Source organism: Microcaecilia unicolor, chromosome 2 (assembly GCF_901765095.1).
Source record: "Microcaecilia unicolor chromosome 2, aMicUni1.1, whole genome shotgun sequence".
Taxonomy (NCBI): Eukaryota; Metazoa; Chordata; class Amphibia; order Gymnophiona; family Siphonopidae; genus Microcaecilia; species Microcaecilia unicolor.
In genome coordinates, this window is record NC_044032.1 from 564,073,516 (window position 1) to 564,091,102 (window position 17,587).

The window sequence follows — 17,587 nt, forward strand, 5'->3', positions numbered from 1 at the left end:
AAGGGAAAAGAGGAGAAAAACTGCACTGGATGGAGAAAATAGGCAAAAACTGGATCCACTCTATACCTCTTCCAGTCAAGTCTGCAGAGGACCCAGCTTTTACCTATGGATGTAGAACAAGAAATGAAGAAGAAAAGAGGAAAGAAATAAATGGAAAGGAATCCCCGGAAACGGAGTTAAGGGAACAGATAGAGAGCAGCAGAATCAGAGTCTGGGACCAACATGATCAGAAAAACAGTCACCAGACAACAAAGGTAGAAAAAATCATTTTATTTTCATTTTAGTGTTTGGAATATGTCCAATTTGAGAATTTACATCTGCTATCTTATTTTGCGCTGGGTATACTGGAGCTGTAACATCTTACAGAAATTATTTATAATGAAAAAATTCAAGTTATTTTTTTCTCCTATACTAGTATAATATTTTCAATGATGCCTGTTTATATGCGCCATGGTTGGTATAAGGGGTGTGGCTAACATGGGTGTAGCTATCATAGTGTTACGTCTGTGCTTTCCTCGCCCTCTGGTGGCCAGAACAGGTGGCTGCTATGGACCATCACCCATTCCAGATTTTAGTTGAGTCCGGTCCAGATCTTCCAGGCTGCCAGGTTTGCTTGCTTGGATTGAGCGTGCACAGCTACCATAGCTTCCTGGTGATTGCTGCAACTGAGTCTTACCTGTCTGGGCTTATTAGCCATTTTGAAACGTTCTGGCTTTGCCTTTGCATTGCGTCTAAGGCCCTGGTATGTTGGTGCTTGTTGCACTTCTGCTAGTCCAGTGATTTATCTGAGATTCTTGCCTTGATTTCTTGCCTGTTTCTAGTTAGTCTGTGTTGGTTTAGTTTAGGTTTACTTGTTTTCCTAGCCTTGTTTCTTGTTTGTATCTCGGTGTTTAGTTTCTGTTTGTGTGCTGGCTTTGTGGCTGCTTGCAGCTTTTAGATCTGTGTCTTGTTAGTCAGTGTTTTGTTCCCTGTTTCAGTGGCTGCTTGCAGCTTCCAGTTTCTGTCCCCTAGCTTGTCCCGTCCCTGCCTTGTGTTGTATTGTCTAGCCCAGTTTCCTGCCTTGCTGCCCATGTTCCTTCCTTTCCCCTCTGACACTCAGTCCTTGTGCTGCCTAGCTGTTATCCAGCTCCTGCCCTGTCCTGCAAAGTCCTGTCGGCCACCTGAAGCTGGGAGCTCAACTCCTGGTGGAAAGTGGTCAGGTACAGGTGAAGCCTATCTGTTGTCAGAGTTCTGCCTTGCCCCTGGTGTGGGGTGGTTTTGCCTGCCACTGCGCACCTCGGCAGTGGCCCAAGGGCTCACAAACCAGTTTCCTGCTTTGAGTACGTGACACATAGGGGTGGGGCATAGGTGGTGACCCCGCCCATAATGAGTACCGGTACCTTTTTTCTACTGAAAAAGCACTGCCTATAATACAATTTTGTAGTGAAGGAAAGCCATTCTCAGGATTGCTAGGGCCTCTTTGAAAAGATTTAAGAACATGGAAAATTTAACAGTCTCAAGTTCAAATTCCTGGCTGAATTTTCAAGATTTTCTAATTTATGGTGATAATCAGAACCGGATCAAGGCATAAGCAAACTAGGCATGTGCCTCTGGCCCAAAGTTTAGGAGGGCCCTGTCTGACGTGCTCAGGATTCAGGAGGCTAGGATTGCCAACTGTCTGGATTTAATAGGATTCTAAAAATTTGTAAATTACCTGTCTCAAAGTCAGAAGGATGGCTGTGTGGATATTTTTCAGAGTTTAGCCCAGTACAGCTATCCAACATTCCCCCTTCCAGTGCAGAAACTGTGGTAGAATCCAGCCAATGGGAAGGCTTCCAGACATATGAAGGCAGGGCTGAACTGCAAGGGCTGTGGGTGTGGGACAGTGTTGCCTACTTCACTTTTTTCCCACAGGTTTGGGCTTATTTTTTCTAGAACTTTGGGGGGGTTCTGAATTTTGGGTAGCTTGTTTTGGGGCTTGTTGCCACTGGTAGCATATGTGAGCAGAACGATTCACATACGCTGCCAGCAGCCTGAGCCACAACTCTGGCATCTCGCAATTGGCTGAGCTGGGGCACGACACCAGGCGCTACAGTGCAGAGTCGGCATGTGGAAGAGGGTCAGGGTAAGCACCGGTTCCGGTTCCAGTTCCTCTAACGCCCGGTAGTTGGAAGTGAAGTAGCCATGCGAGTGTTTTAGCATGTGATTAAACTTCACAGTATGTTTAAAAAATGGGCTTATTCTGGAGCTTGTTTTTGAACTGATATCACTTGTTTGGGGCTTATTTTTTATGGAGAACACGCTTATTTTTCCACGACTATCTGGCAACACTACTGTGGGGGAAGCTGAGCCCTGCACAGGGTCTTTGGAGAGAACCAGTGAGTGTTCTGGAGCTGAGAGTGGGGGGAAGGGGAGGAGATTGTTAAAAAGATGTAGGACTGAAAAATGGAGGGGGGGGAGTGTGAAGAGTCTGCTGTCAGCTGAAGAAAAGACCTGGCAGCAAATGCCAGAATTTTACATGATGGTGGGTAGACCTCGGGGGGGGGGGGGCACTGCCTGAATGAACACATGAGCAGCAGGACAGCATTAGAAAAGAGAACTAGAACGTGCACATACTTGTGGATGTGTCTGTGTCTCTGATGCGGACAGTCTCATATAAAAAGCTTCCCTTTGAAAATCTGGGCTAAAATGGAGAAGTTCACTGAAAAGAAATTTTCAGCCCGGGGAATTTGCCCAGTTAACTATTAAATTGCTTAGGCAAATTCCTCTGAACACTGTTCTGCTACTGCCTCCACACTGCCTATGTTCTTTCAGAAGCATCACAAAAGCTAAAATATTTAATCTTTCTTTTTCCATTTGTGAACCTTTTTCACATGTAAAACTTTGTAAATGTATGTTTTGGAACATTGACCTTAAATCTCAATCTTTCGGGCAAGCCATCCTTGGAATCTCTGTATCAGAGGCAATAGAAAGTGAACATGACTTGCCCAGCTTCCCTGGTTCTCAGTCCACTGCTGCAGAGCTACTAAGTTATCCAGCTCCAGGAGGGAGACTTTTTGGCCAGTACTGTTTTTGAACTTATATCCCAAGTCAGTGTTCTTTTTGTAGTCTCTGATACCATCAATGGAAATCAACACTTCGAGTCCCATAAAATACCAGGATAGTATTGCAGAAATCCAGGACCAGCTCGGAATTTCCCTCTTGGAACTGGGCAACTTGGCAGCTCGCCATCTGTACCCATATTAGTCACCTTATTTTCTAACTCCTCTTACTCTCTTACCTATCATGGGGTCCTTTTACTAAGGTTCGCCGAAAAGTGTCCTGCACTGGTGTAGACGCGTGTATTGGGTGCTTGCAGGTCCATTTTTCAGGGCATCTGCAAAAGGGTCTCTTTTTTTGGCCGAAAATGGACGTGCAGCTAAATGAAAATGGCGCACGTCCATTTGGGGCCTGAGATCTTACCGCCACCCATTCACTTAGCAGTAGGTCTCACACATTAACCAAGCGGTAATCGTCAGCACACGTAGAATGCCGATTACCACCGCGTGCTGGAAAATTTTCTGGCGCTTGTAGTGGGCGCACATATAAAATGAAAATTACTGCCTGGGCCACGCGGTAGCGGGCAGTAGTTCTGAATTGGTGCACGTCGAGTGCATGTTGTTGCCTACACGGCTTAGTAAAAGGGCCCCCTATATGTTCCATCTTTGCTTATATCCTACACTATCAATTAAAATGTTCTATTACGTATTGTGTTGACATTGTAAGTAGTATACTATGCCATACTTGTATTGTTTTCACTGCTGTAATTGTCTATTGCTCATGTTTAATTTATTCTTACTATACACTGCTTTGAGTGAATTCCTTCAAAAAGGTGGTAAGTAAATCCTAATAAATAAATAAATAAATAAAATATTCAAAGCATGCGCTTGTATAGTCCCCATACTCACTCACAACTAGTACTGCTATCAATATACCCACAGCTAGGCTCTGCACTTTCCCTGCTACTTCTGGAGAGATGAAATGATGGTGCGGATGGGTTCCCTTGTAGGGGGCCCACAATATATGTTTGCCTAAGGCCCAATATAGTGTTTAATCCAGCCCTGTGTATAATTAGAGTATGAGTATCCTTAATTTGGGAGATAGAGGCTTCCAATTCCATCATCTTAAGAACCCGAGTCCCAGCTGAGCACTAAGATCCATAATAGAAGATTAATTCCCCAAGGTAATGGAAATAAAGATAGAACAGATCGTATGAAGAGCTTGAAGTGCTGACTAGATAGAATCCAGCGTAATCCTTTCTGGCTGAACCAAGGGTTGAAAAGGTGGCACCTGGTACCAGACCTTCCCTAAATAAGAAAACGAAAGGAAAGTGGAAGTACGGACAATGCCAATCTCAAAACTCTAAAGCAACTCCACTTCTTAGCAACAAGATAGATAGATAGATAGATCATTTAACTCAATTACAGACACTTAGGAGGAAAAAGTCTCAACAAGCTTTTCAAGCACTGTTCAAATACCAACTCTAATCTTCATAGGCATAAAAAAAAAAACCTCCTATAAAGCAATGTCCATTTGTATACTAATTTTTAAACTTGTAAGAATTGCAAAAAACTTATCTTTGTATTTATTTGGCAACTTCTGTTTGGTAGCTTCGAGCTTCAAACAATGTCCATGTCTAATAGTGTCCGTTTCATCTTACTGCCTCAGAGAATCATGAAGCACTCTTGATTTGAGAGTGACCTAAAACATTTCCTTTGTAGACACCCAAAACACACATGGAGACACTTCCTTCTCTTCCTGTTATTACTGAGGTACACCACACAGTTAGTCTGTATTCTACCTTCTACTGCCTTCTAACCAACATTGCCAACTTCTACAAATGACATGGCCAGTGTGCTAACACTTTCTCTTACGTGCTCCCACGTTTTATAATTAAGATATGCCTACCACTAGGAGATCAGGTCACAAACAGAAGAAAAACTCCACAGAAAGGATGCAGCAGGCAAAAAACAGTAGAGGAACAAAAAGAAACCTCTCATAGATGCTGTCAAAAAGCTTTCTTTATTTCAGTAAACTTCAAGAACAATAAAGGAGACCCGACACGACTCATGTTTCATCCCTACTGGCCTGCATCAGGGGTCTAGGAATTTGTCATATAATACATATTCCCAGAAAAGTTCATCAAAAAAAGTCTCCACTTGGTAATCACTGAAAAAATAGAACAGCAATGTACTGGTAAAACACAGTATACATAATGTTTCCTTTGCTTTATGTATACTGCGTTTTACCGGGTGCATTGCTGTTTTGTGTTGATGAACTTTTCTGGGAATATGTAAGATATGACAAATTCCTAGACCCCTGATGCAGGCCAGTAGAGCCAAAACACGAGTTGTGTCTGGTCTCCTTTATTGTTCTTGAATAGCTCATTACTGTGGTGTCCTCTGAGTGCCAAAGCAACTGTAGAACTCCTTCCACTGAGTTTCAGTGGGCCCCATTAGCACAAATAAAATACCCCAAGTAAAGCCAGCCATGTGGCTCAAACTATTGTGCTGTTGAGGAATCCATGGTTCAGGTCCCCTGTCCATGAGAACAGTCAAGCCTAGGCATACCACAGACGTAGAAGGAGGGGGACGGATGGGTACCTTTACTTTTGCAGCCTCTGCTAGCTAACGAGCCATGCTGATGGTGCTTCTCAAAGGGAGCAGTTCCCAAGCCAGCACAAACTCCTTGAGCCACTCAGGCTTTCTATCTGGGGTGAGAAGGGTACCAGGAAAGATCAAAGAAGACAAAATACTCATTTAAGTGCTTATAAACTAATTCCGACGATTTTCAAATCACTGCAGATCCATATTCATTGGTAAACTTCCAACAGCCAGCCATATTGGCTTCCTTTGTTCAACAAACATGAGGCTTGTATGCAAATGTAAGAATGCAAAATGGACATGGAAAAAACAGGGTCAGCAAATTGCCAGAGACTTGTACAGTACCTTCCTGGTGAATAAAATCCCTATGCAACACTGCATATAGATGCATAAACAATTTGAATCAGACTCCTAGATATTCAAAGAATACACAAAGAGCCAGATTCTATATAAGGTGCCTAAAAAATCCATGCGGTAAACATTTCCGCCTAAGTGTATTCTATAAACGGCGCTTAGATTTAGGCACAGTATATAGAATACGTTTACGTTGATATCATAGCGCCTAAAAGTAGGCACATCCATTTACACCAGCGAAAATGTGGCATAATTCCCTGCATGTAGATTTATGAGCACTGGGCCATATTCTATAACTATGCGGGTAAATTTCAAAACGCCCATTTTGCCTCCCATAACCATGCCCCTTTTGAGCTGCGCACATTAGAATTTAGGCACAGTACGTTACTGAATACACTTAGCAATATGTGCACTTAGGTCCCTTTACTAAAGCACGTAGGCGCCTACACACATCCAAAGCACGTCAATTTGGAACTACCGCCCAGCCACCGCGTGCCCCGGGTGGAATTGCCATTTTTTATGTGCGTCCGCTACACGTTTTGGAAAATCATTTTTATTTTCTGACGCGTGGCACTAACCGGGTGGTAATCAGCAGTGTATGCGTGCTGATGATTACCGCCCAGTTAATGCGTGAGACCATACCACTAAGTCAATAGGTGGCGGTAAAGTCTCAGGCCCAAAATGGATGGCCACCAATTTTTATTTTGCCGCACGTCCATTTTCGGCCAAAAAAAGGCCTTTTTTTGCAGGCGTGCTGAAAAGTGGACCTACACTCGTCCAAAACATGCGCCTACACTAGCACAGGCCATTTTTCAGCGCACCTTAGTAAATGGACCCCATAAGTTCTAATTATTGCCAATTAGAGCTCATTATTGCTTGTTAAGTGCTGTTATCAGCATTGATTAGCTAGTTAAGCCAATTAAGTTACATGCGGTGCTATGGAATACGCTTATATTTTGGTGCAAAGCGCTAGGCGCACTATATAGAATCCAGGGAAAGTGGACAATTCATGACTTCAAAGATGTTTCCTGATGAAACTACTCTTGCAGGGCAAAGAGTTTAACCTTTCAGACTGCAAGAAGACAAGCAAATCAAATGTCACTCAAGTAAAAAGCAGCACTATTAAGCAACGAATGACAAGTAACAGAGGTTTTAATTTCCATTTACATGTGCACTGGGTTCAACACAAATTGGTAAGGCATTTTCAGAGATTAAAATCAGCTGAACAATTCTTTCAAGATCTAGATGAGTCACAAGGCAACTTTCTTCTACTGTTATCTATACATAAAATGCTATCTTGTTCTTAGCATGGCAGAGTGAGGTTAATACCTTCATCTATTGAAAATATTAACTTTAAGTGAACATTGGCACAGTAAAGGAATTTCTGCAAAGGTAAATGGGGAGTCATTCAAGTCATCTTAGTAAAAAAAATAATTTTTTAAATAAATAAATATTGAAAATAAATATATGTATTAAAGAAATGTACACAGATCTATTCTGGAAACTAAATTCCGTTCCATTTCAAGATGTATTAACTTTTACATCCCACCACTGACAGCATGTTATCACAATCATAAAACTTCATGTACTGTTTTTCTTCAGAAGCTTCCATATCTAATCTTTAACAGATATTTATTTTCTCACTTCCGCCAACCATCTTTAGGTTTATAGTTCACCTTCTAAATTGTTCAGGTGGTTTATTTCTTTGAAATTAATTTGTGGATTATTAGGAACCCACAGGAATTAGAAACCAGAAGCATGGAGAGCTTATTCCAGCTTTCAACTTCCCACCAACTACTGGCCAATACAGTGGTCAGTCAGCTTATAAAACTCTTAGATGTTGGAGTCTATCATTAGAACACAACTTAAAAAAAAAATTTTTAAAAAGAAGGTCTTCATTGTTACAACAGACTTATTCAAGCCCAGCCTCTTAAGGGCTTGTTATCTCTTCTGTACTCTGAGGTTTTCCATCCTTGTCTTCCCATGGAACCGTAGTAAGGATGAATGGCTTTGGCGTTGTTCCCTTACGAAACACAAAATACCATTTCAACTGTATCCTAAGACATCCTTGTAGAGTTCTGGTACTCTTTCAGGATCCACTGGCCTGGGCAGGAAATGTGTGAATTTCTGATGCCTTTTGGATCGTGCCCCGTCTCTTGGAGTTCCGTCTTTATTGAGTGCCACAAAGTACCGTCGTCCAGAATCCCCATGCTTGTACAGGTGGGAGGAATATGTGTTGTACCAGTTCTCTTCAAACTGTTCTCTGAAGATACATTCAGATGTCAGTTTTTCCTAAAGCAAAGAGGAAAGGTGGTAGAAAGAAGTGGAAGATTAGTGATCTATAGAAATCCTTACACATTTCATTTCTTCAGTGACAGGATGACCCATTGCAGTCACATGGTCCAGAACTCTTTTCACTTTTCCTCACATGAATTTGAGATGCAATTCAGAAATGTAATATATTGCAAATAAATATAACTGTTTAAGTGGTTTACAAAAGCAAGTATATGCAAATTGAAATGAAAAGATGGAAATATAAGGATGGAGAAGTTACGATGGGGCATAATTTAAAATCAATAAAAGAAAACTACTCTAATATAGGAGCCCTTTTACTAAGACTCATAGGTGCCTACGTGCGCCTAATGTGCGTCAGTTTTGAGTTAATGCCCGGCTACCATGTGGCCCTTGCGGTAATTTCATTTTTGATGAGCGTCCGCTATGCGCGCTGGAAAATATTTTTATTTTTCTGGTGCGCAGGTGGTAATCGGCATTTTACACGCATAGACCATTACCGCCCGGTTACCGTGTGAGACCTCACCGCTAGGTCAACGGCCGGCGGTAAGGTCTCAGACCCAAAATGAACGCGCAGCAATTTTCATTTTGCTGCATGTCCATTTTTGGCAAAAAGTTTTAAAAGGCATTTTTTACAGGTGTGCTGAAAAATGATTCTGCGTGTGCCCAAAACTCGCGTCTACACTACCGCAGGCCATTTTTCAGCATGCCTTTGTAAAACAGCCCCATAAAGAGGGAGGAGCACAACAGGTGGAGTGAGCGATAAAAACAAAAGTATATTAAACTTCAAAAATAACACAGCTCAGACACATGTGAGGGAAGGTACAATGTACATAGTTTTGTACTTTTAAAAGCAATATATGCGATGCAATGGAAAGTACAATAACCTGCAATAAAATATTGTACTCTGGTTCTCTTCAAACCCTTTTTGTTGTTTGTTTTGTAGGGGAATTGGGAGCCTTTTGTTGTTTTGTTTGAACTATCTAACGGGATTAACCACCTAGCTAGTGGGGTGCTGAACTGCAGTATAGAAAACTAATCAAAGGACTCTGCAACTCACTAAAAATGCTGATAGCAGCCAGTGTGCCACCAGCTGGGCAAAAAGGAGAATACCAGCAAAGCGGCATGTAATCAAATCATTTATTTCTGTTTCACCAATCCAAGCCTTCATATATTTTCTAAACATGGCTTTTTTTTTGGCTTTGAAACTTTAAGAGCAATCACTGAAAATGTTTACTAGTTGGGAAATGCTCAAGGCTTAATCATTGCCTTTCTCTTTTCTTTTAAGGATTTTTTTTATCCTGATCTACTTTCCTCTTACAAAGTTAAGATAATTCTTGCCATATTCATCACATGTTTTCGAAATGCTTTTAATAAGAAAGGCCATTATGAATATTAGGGCTCTTTGACTAAAGTCATTTAGCATTTACCCCCGGGTTCTATATATGGCACCTGAAAATCCACATGGAAACTGAAGTGTATTCTATAACAATGCAAATAACTTAATTGGTTAACCAGCTAATCAGTGCTAGTAATTGGATGTTAACAAGCAACTATCAGCACTAATTGGCATTGAGATTTACTTGCACAATTCGCTAAGGGGTATGTTTACTAAGGTGCGCTAGCTTTTTTAACGCGCCTGTAAATTTAAGGCATGTTAAACGTTAATGCGCCTATACATTTCTATGGGTGTGTTATTGTTTAATGCACATAAATGGTTTACGTTTGTTGAAAACTCTAATGCGTCCATAGCGCCGCTTAGTAAACCTAGCCCTAAGTGTATTATATAACATGGTGCACCTAAATTCTAAGTTGCATAGTTGAAAGGGGGCATTGGCCATGGGCAGGGCATGGGCATTTCTAAAATTTATGCGCATTATTATATAATACACCCAATCTACACCTAATTTAGGCATCGGGATTTACACCAAGTAATATGTGGCCTAAATGGACATGACCAAATTTAGTCACATGGCGAGCCGCTCGGCATATTCTATATACTGTGTGGAAATTTAAGTCTATTCTATAAAATTTAGACATACATCACAGAATATAGATTGCAAGCTCTTTGAGCAGGGACTGTCTTTTTGTGTATGGTGTACAGTGCTGCGTATGCCTTGTAGCGCTATAGAAATGATAAATAGTAGTAATATGCCATGCAGATTTTTTAAATAAAATGTAGGCGTACTTTACAGAATAGGCCTAGGCGTAATTTTTTTCCATGCAGAATTTTCAGGCGCCATATACAGAATCTGGCCCTTAATGCACAAATTAGTAAATAGTCATAATGTGCACTTAAATAAACTTTCTGTGTAGTAACTGAAGGAGACACATGGGGCATGTCCTCAGCAGTTACTCTACAACCTTTGCACTTACCATGTGATCATTTTTGCTGTTAAAGTGTGGTAAGTGCAAAAATGTATTGCACTTTAGTAAAAGGGCCCCAGGGTGAATAAAATGTCTCATTTCACAACCTATACACATGACAATAAAGAAATTAGATTGTAAACATGCTTCTGCACAAACTTATTAAGATTAGATACAAATTATAGGGACAGGGTCATACACTTCTATCATCATATAGTGAGTACATAGGGTGAATCAGTTTGCAAAGTCTAGAGAACATAAAATATATTTGAAGTAATGCTGAAAAATCCTTACAGAGCCATAGAGCTCCCCTTTGTCATTCATTCCAAGGTACAAGCCGCTGTCTACTCCTTTAATGCTGACCAGTCCCACTGCCACACTGATGAATTCAAGGATTCCTGAATTAACAAAAAAAAATGTTGACAAGTTATTCAAAGACATAGTACCAAAATATATTTATCACATACAAAGAGAAGACTATGGGCCTGGATTATCTAAGTTCTTTCCCCCACAGACATAAAATTTAACTCAACATACTGCATACCAAACATGCCTTTTCTTCTTCAATAAAGAATTAATTCTTATGGGAGAAACTATTTTAAATACTTTGAAATCACATTTGAAGTTAATATAGGATCTTCTAAATGAATTCATGCTTAAATTAGGAAGCTATGGGGCTCATTTTCAAAGCACTTAGGGCCCTGTTTACTAAGCCACGCTAGCGTTTTTAGCATTTAGCGCAAACTAATCATTAACACGTGCTAAAAATGCTAACACACCCTTAGCGCTGCTTAGTAAACAGGGCCCTAAGAGCTTTGAAAATGCACCTCCACTTCTCCTCCAAACACTATCATGATAATGGCTATTAAAATGAAGGTTTAGTTATGATAGTGAAAGCACTGAAAGTTTAACAGAGAAATATGTTTTTCATATTATACTCAGCTCCTCCATTCATCCTACTGTATGTGTAAAATTTGATATTGTATATTTGCAGTAATGATTGCATTTAAGCATTTATAAGTAAGGCCATGATGTATCACAAATAGCTAGCATTCCACATTTTAACAGATCATGGGTTTGATTCCCACTGCAGCTGCATGTGACCCTTTGTAAGTAACTTAACCCTCCATTGCCCCAGGTACAAAAAAAAGTACCTGTATATAATATATGTAAACTGCTTTGATTGTACCACAGAAAGGCGTATATCAAATCCCTTCCCCTAAAAAGATGAAGCCTTCAATCGACATTTGTGATCCAGTTCTTTATCCTCCTGACGCAGCAGCAATTGTGAAACAAGAGGCTCTGATGATACGATTATAAGGTGATATGACTATTTTCACATGTTGGATTACAAACGTCGATTGAAGGCTTCATCTTTAAGACAAAGAATTCTATGAACTGTGAACTGCTCGTTTTCCAGATATGTGCTGATTTTTTTTAGCACATTTTTGAAGTTTTGAGATTTTTTTTTTTTAACTGAATGGTTGGTGCATTTTGTTGTGGTTTCAACTTTAAATCCTGGTTTTGTGGATGAGAACTTTTCTCTCTTGTTTTTCTTCCCCTTCTTTTTACAGGTAAAAAGTAGCCTCTGATAATAAACGGGACTCCGCTGAGAGTTAGGTTGCTAATTATTTGCACCACCCGGGAGCTTTGAGGCCACACTTTGTTTAAATATTAAAGAGTGCTTTGGAATCGCCAAGTGCATTAAACGTACAGACCTTTTTGATTTATTTGTGCCAAGATGTTGGTGACAGAAAATATCATCATGGAGCACTATTCTACAAATGGCGCTCTGAGTTGAGGGACATTTATAGAATAGCGCTTAGAGCTGAAACCTGGAGTAAATGCTGGCAACCAACTCTGGGCATTTTGGCATGGTAATAGAGCTATTTAATAACCCCGTGTGCAACTTTTAGGAACACCCCTGTCACACCCCCTTTTGAGTTGAGCACTAATCCCCACCCCACCCCCGTTTACTAAGCCATGCTAGTGGCTGCCTTGCGCTAATGTCAACACAGCCCATTCACTTTGAATAGGCTGTATCAGCATTGACAAATGGCTCAGTAAGTGGGGGGGGAGGTAAAAGATTTAGGGGCACCTACAAATTGGAACTACCACCCTGGCTACCGTGTGCCCCAAGCGGTAATTCCATTTTTGACACACATCCAAAACATGTGGTAGAAATTTTCTACCTCATGGCGCTTACTTAATGGTAATCGGCAGTGTATGTGCACTGACGATTACCACCCGGTTAAGATGTGAGACCTTACCACTGACTCAATGGGTGGTGGTAATGTCTCAGGCCGAAAATGGACACGTGCTGGTTTTAATTTTGCCAAACGTCCATTTTTGCCCCCCCCCCCCCCAAAAGCCTTTTTTGCAGGCATGCTGAAAAATGGACCTGCATGCATCCAAAACGCACGCCTACACCAGCGCAGGCCATTTTTCGGCGCGCCTTAGTAAAAGGGCCCCTTAGTTGCACAGGGTTACAAAACAGGGTGCAGAGAGATACATGCGCAAATTTCTATTATTGCCAATTAACTTCACTAATTGATTGTTAACATCTATTAAATGCAATTAATTGGCGTATAAGCTAATTAATTTACATGCAAATTATATATATATATATATAATCCAGAGGTATATGTGTAAAATGGTGAATGCTACATACTTATTTTCATTGTATACACCCTCTATACTAGTATAAATCTGACATGAAATGCAGATACTCATGGGCTGATGCTCAAAGCTTGGTGTTCTGGAACAACACCCAATCAATATCGTAGGAGCAGTACTGAAAAATAACTCCCCAATGCTCAACTGTAAAATGATTCAAACGATATGCGCGCAGTTTGACTGAAAGCAAGGGGAAGAAACATGCCTGGTGCATGCGCACACGAATTTTGCAATAAGCACAGCTCTTGTACACATGCCCCAGGCAAACCTGGAAGCAAAGCACACATCAGCACTGTTCTTCAGCATTTTAAATACAAACGTTTCACAAAAAAATTTCACCTTAAAGCTTACAAAGCGCAAAAAAACAGGTGCCAATGTATGCTTTCACTTTCGGGTTTTCTCTGAATCACATACATTCATCTCTCACTACCAGCACTTAGAGGCTGGCACAGGCTTCCTTCTGCTTTCAAATAAAAACTGACAGCTTTTAAAGTAAAAATCATGGGAAATCCTCTCTTGAAACACCCCAATGCGTGCTCCGAGCTGGCATTAGGTTTTCAGCGGTAAGGACAGCTTTGTTTTGTGTGCTCTTCTCTGAGCAATGGGAGGGAACAGGAAATGACCTCACTAACATCCGTTTGACTATATTTGCATGCTAGTTGAATTAATCTTTGGTGCATACATTGTCTCCTGCACTAGAGCCCTCTGAGCATTCTGCGCTTACTAACGCCAGCAGTAGTCCGACTAGGGTTACCATATGGCTCCAGAAAAAGGAGGACAGATTGATCCAGTCCGGGTTTTGCTTCCATTGCAATGAAAGTAAAACCCAGACTGGCTCAATCTGTCCACCTTTTTCTGGAGCCATATGATAACCCTAAGTCCGACACTAATTGCCTCTAGCATCGTCATTAGGTTTTGAGCCACTGAGATATTACTAAATGATGAGTGGGATAGTAAATCTGTAAAACTCCTGAAACTTAAGCATTGGCCCACCAGTTTCTACTCAAGTAAGCATTCTGTAAAGTACATATATGGTAGAATCCATTACTTAATACATCTGGAATAAGAATCAATGCATACATCACACCCAAAATGATCAAAGATAGAATTGGATATAAGCCCTATTATTGACCTGAGACAATGGTCTAACATTCCACAGCCCATTTGACAGCCTGTATTCCTAGTCAGTCTCAATGAAAACTGTTATCTTCTTTCTTTTAACCTAGCCCTTCTTTTCCATTACAGGAAGTAAAATGTCATGCAGAACAATTTGTTGAGATTTGATAGTGTTCTTTTACAGTTATAGGGGAAAGGACCGGTTTTCTCCCAAAAAAAATAAAAAAACAAGCATTACAAATTTCTGAATGAGGTAAATCATGGCAGATTTGAAAAGACTTTGCCTAACGTCATCGGAAGACATGGAGGTATTTTGTCTTTCTGATATCATTTTCAAAGCCATTCTTTATTTGAAATCATAATAAACAGGTGAGTCAACCCACAGAAGGACCACATCAGAGAACTGCCTACAGAGGATAGGGGTTGAATTTTAAAAAGTGCATTTGAAAGAAACACTGCTTATGTTTGATCTCTACCTTGAAGGAGGTGGGGTTGGAGATTTTTTTTAATGTTTATATTACGATAGGAAGTCTCAGTCAGTTCTGTGCTGCACTGCTGAAAGTAATGTTTCAAAGGCAAACTGAAATACACCTCTTGTTTTGAAAACATCTGTACTTCAATCAGTTGGAGGATTATTTAGGAATATTTTTCATTGATTGTTTTGGCTATGAAAAAGGGGGTAGAACAAAATGCAATAGACTTTGTTTACAGATGCAGACCTGGAGCAGAGAAAATATTAGTCACAAAGGGCATCTTTTACTAAGGTGCGCTCACGTTTTTTTAGCGCATGCTAAAATTGAGGGCACGCTAAACGTTAGAAGCACCCATAGGAATGCATTGGCGTCTCTAACGTTTAGTTAGGCATGCCAAAAACGTGAGCGCGCCTTAGCAAAACACCCTCAATATGCAGATAATAGATTACTGGCTTTAAAGAATGGAGGAATAGTCTAGTGATTAGAGCACAGGGGAAGCCTGGTTCAAATCTCGCTACCAGGGCCGCCAAGAGACTGGGCCAGGCCCGGGACAAGGCCGCCCCAGGGCCCCCCCCCCCCCCCACCCAAGGTCGCCAGGCCCCCCTTCCACCCGCCACTGAGCCCTCTCTCCATCCCCGGGCCCTCAGCACTGACCTTAAGTGCCTCACCTTCGAAAGTGCAGCAAGCAGCGGCAGACCACTCCTTCCTTCTGTGTCCCACCCTCACGGAAGTTACGTCAGGTGAGGGCGGGACACGGAAGGAAGGCGTGGTCTGCCGCTGCTTGCTGCGCTTTCGAAGGTGAGGCGCTTAAATTCAATGCCAGGGAGCAACGGAGGGTGGGCCGGACTGCGGCGGCGGCGCCAGGCCCTCCCCAGAGGCTCGGGAAATGTTGTCCCCCCTGTCCCCCCCTCTCGGCAGCCCTGCTCGCTACTGCTCCTTGTGATCTTGGGCAATTCACTCAGGGGGTGCTTTTACTAAGCTGCACAGGTTAAAAAGGCACTGCTGCACTCAGGCATCCCATGGGAGTTTTTGAATTGATGCGCATAGGGCATGTTTGGAGGCGGACATTAGCGCAGGAGCCCTATTTTGTAGGTGGTAGGTGCTCCTGCGCTAATGGCCACACACTAATTAGGAAATTAGAGCGTGGCCATTAATGGAAAAAGAAGACATCGTATCCATTTTACAGCCACACTAAAAGTGGCCTCAGCACGCAGGAAACCCACGCACTAAAAATAGCACAGGCCACATTTTAGCGCAGCTTTGTAAAAGGGCCCCTTAACCATCCATTGCCTCAGGTACAAAATTAAGATTGTAAACCCAATTCCTAATGTACCTGACTGTAACTCGAGCTACTACTGAAAAAGGTGTGAACTACGCCTAAATAAATAACTATAGGTATCATTACTCATTCCAGTGGATCAAGAAAGCATTCCAGTTTTGTGGCTATTTCTTTTCGGTAGATCAAGAAGAAACTGGATTAGGAGGAAACCTAACCGGAAACTAATGTGAAAAGCCGATAGCAAACTGCAGTTATTACAAACCTGGTCCAATTTACAGGTCATCTGCGTTAACTAGTAAGCAAACCTGATGTACCTAAATGGCGTCAGAATACAAATAAACGCTGGTGAATCTACGTATATAGATGAGAGACGTATATCCTAACCAAACCCCTATCTATTTGAAAGTTAACAGTTTAAAAGTCATTTAACATTGCTGCAGACTGATGCTTAGGCGTCAACACAATAAGAAAGTATTCTCAGATCAGCGAAAGTGTTACTTTACATAAAACCTATTTTACTTTTAGAAAGAACGTGAAAAAAAAGTATGCTTGTCAAATCCTTTGTCAATTGTATGTTAGCGTCCGTTTAGCTCAGTATTTTTTGAGCTTCCCAAGCCAAATCAGAATAAATCCTACCTATGATAACCCTCCTAATGGATTAACGAATAAGACCTTCTAGTTTTCAGTTACAAAATTAGGGCTCAGAGTGATGACCCGCCCTCACACACACACACACACATAGGCTAGTGGGGTCCGGTTTCGGCTGCCCCTACCTACCGAATCGGCTGTGGTCCTGGCGGGTTCCGTGCACGGTCCCGTCGGGCAGAATCTCCAAGTGAAAGCCAGTCCTGCAGTAGAGCTGTCTTCGGCGCAAAATGCCCTGCAGGTGGGCTAAATCGGAAGCGCTGCTGCTGCGGGACAGGTGCTCGGCTGGACCCAGGGGATCAGCCAACAGCAGCGGACTTTCCCCAGCAGATGGCAAGAGAAAATGAGAGCCCACATGGCCCAAACCATCCAGGGGGCCCAGGAAACTGCCCGTCTCCGTTAAGGGAGCCATGAACAGACCCCCCCCCCCCCCCAAGCTGATAGCCACAGAAGAGGGAGAAAGGCGATCAAAGTTATGCAAATAAAAGCAGAAATGTAACCAAAAAGGACAACAACAACAAAAAAACCCAAGAAGGGACAGGAACCAAACGTTCAAGCCAGATCGTTCCTTAATAAACTGAAGTGGACTTTGCCCTGTGAAGTTATTTTTTTGCTATCTTTGTTTTCCCACCTTCTTCTTTCCGGGCAGATGCCAATGAGTGTAAAGTGTTGCTTGCAGAAACCTCAGAGTAAACTCATCAGAGAGAATCCTGTTTATACAGACGGCATGTATATAAACCCTCTTGACATATGCTAATGAAGCC

General features: G+C 41.7%; 1 protein-coding gene across 1 annotated transcript; it reads right to left on the reverse strand.

The window, feature by feature from the left end:
* Nucleotides 1–7,929: 7,929 nt before the first annotated feature.
* Nucleotides 7,930–17,235, reverse strand: LOC115462647 (fibroblast growth factor 20-like). Its single transcript, XM_030192646.1, has 3 exons — nt 16,956–17,235; nt 10,929–11,032; nt 7,930–8,267 (listed from the first exon to the last, which is right to left on the reverse strand). The coding sequence occupies exons 1-3, from the start codon at nt 17,233–17,235 to the stop codon at nt 8,022–8,024; spliced, it is 630 nt and encodes a 209-aa protein (XP_030048506.1). The 3' UTR covers nt 7,930–8,021.
* Between the last annotated feature and the right edge of the window lie 352 nt (nt 17,236–17,587).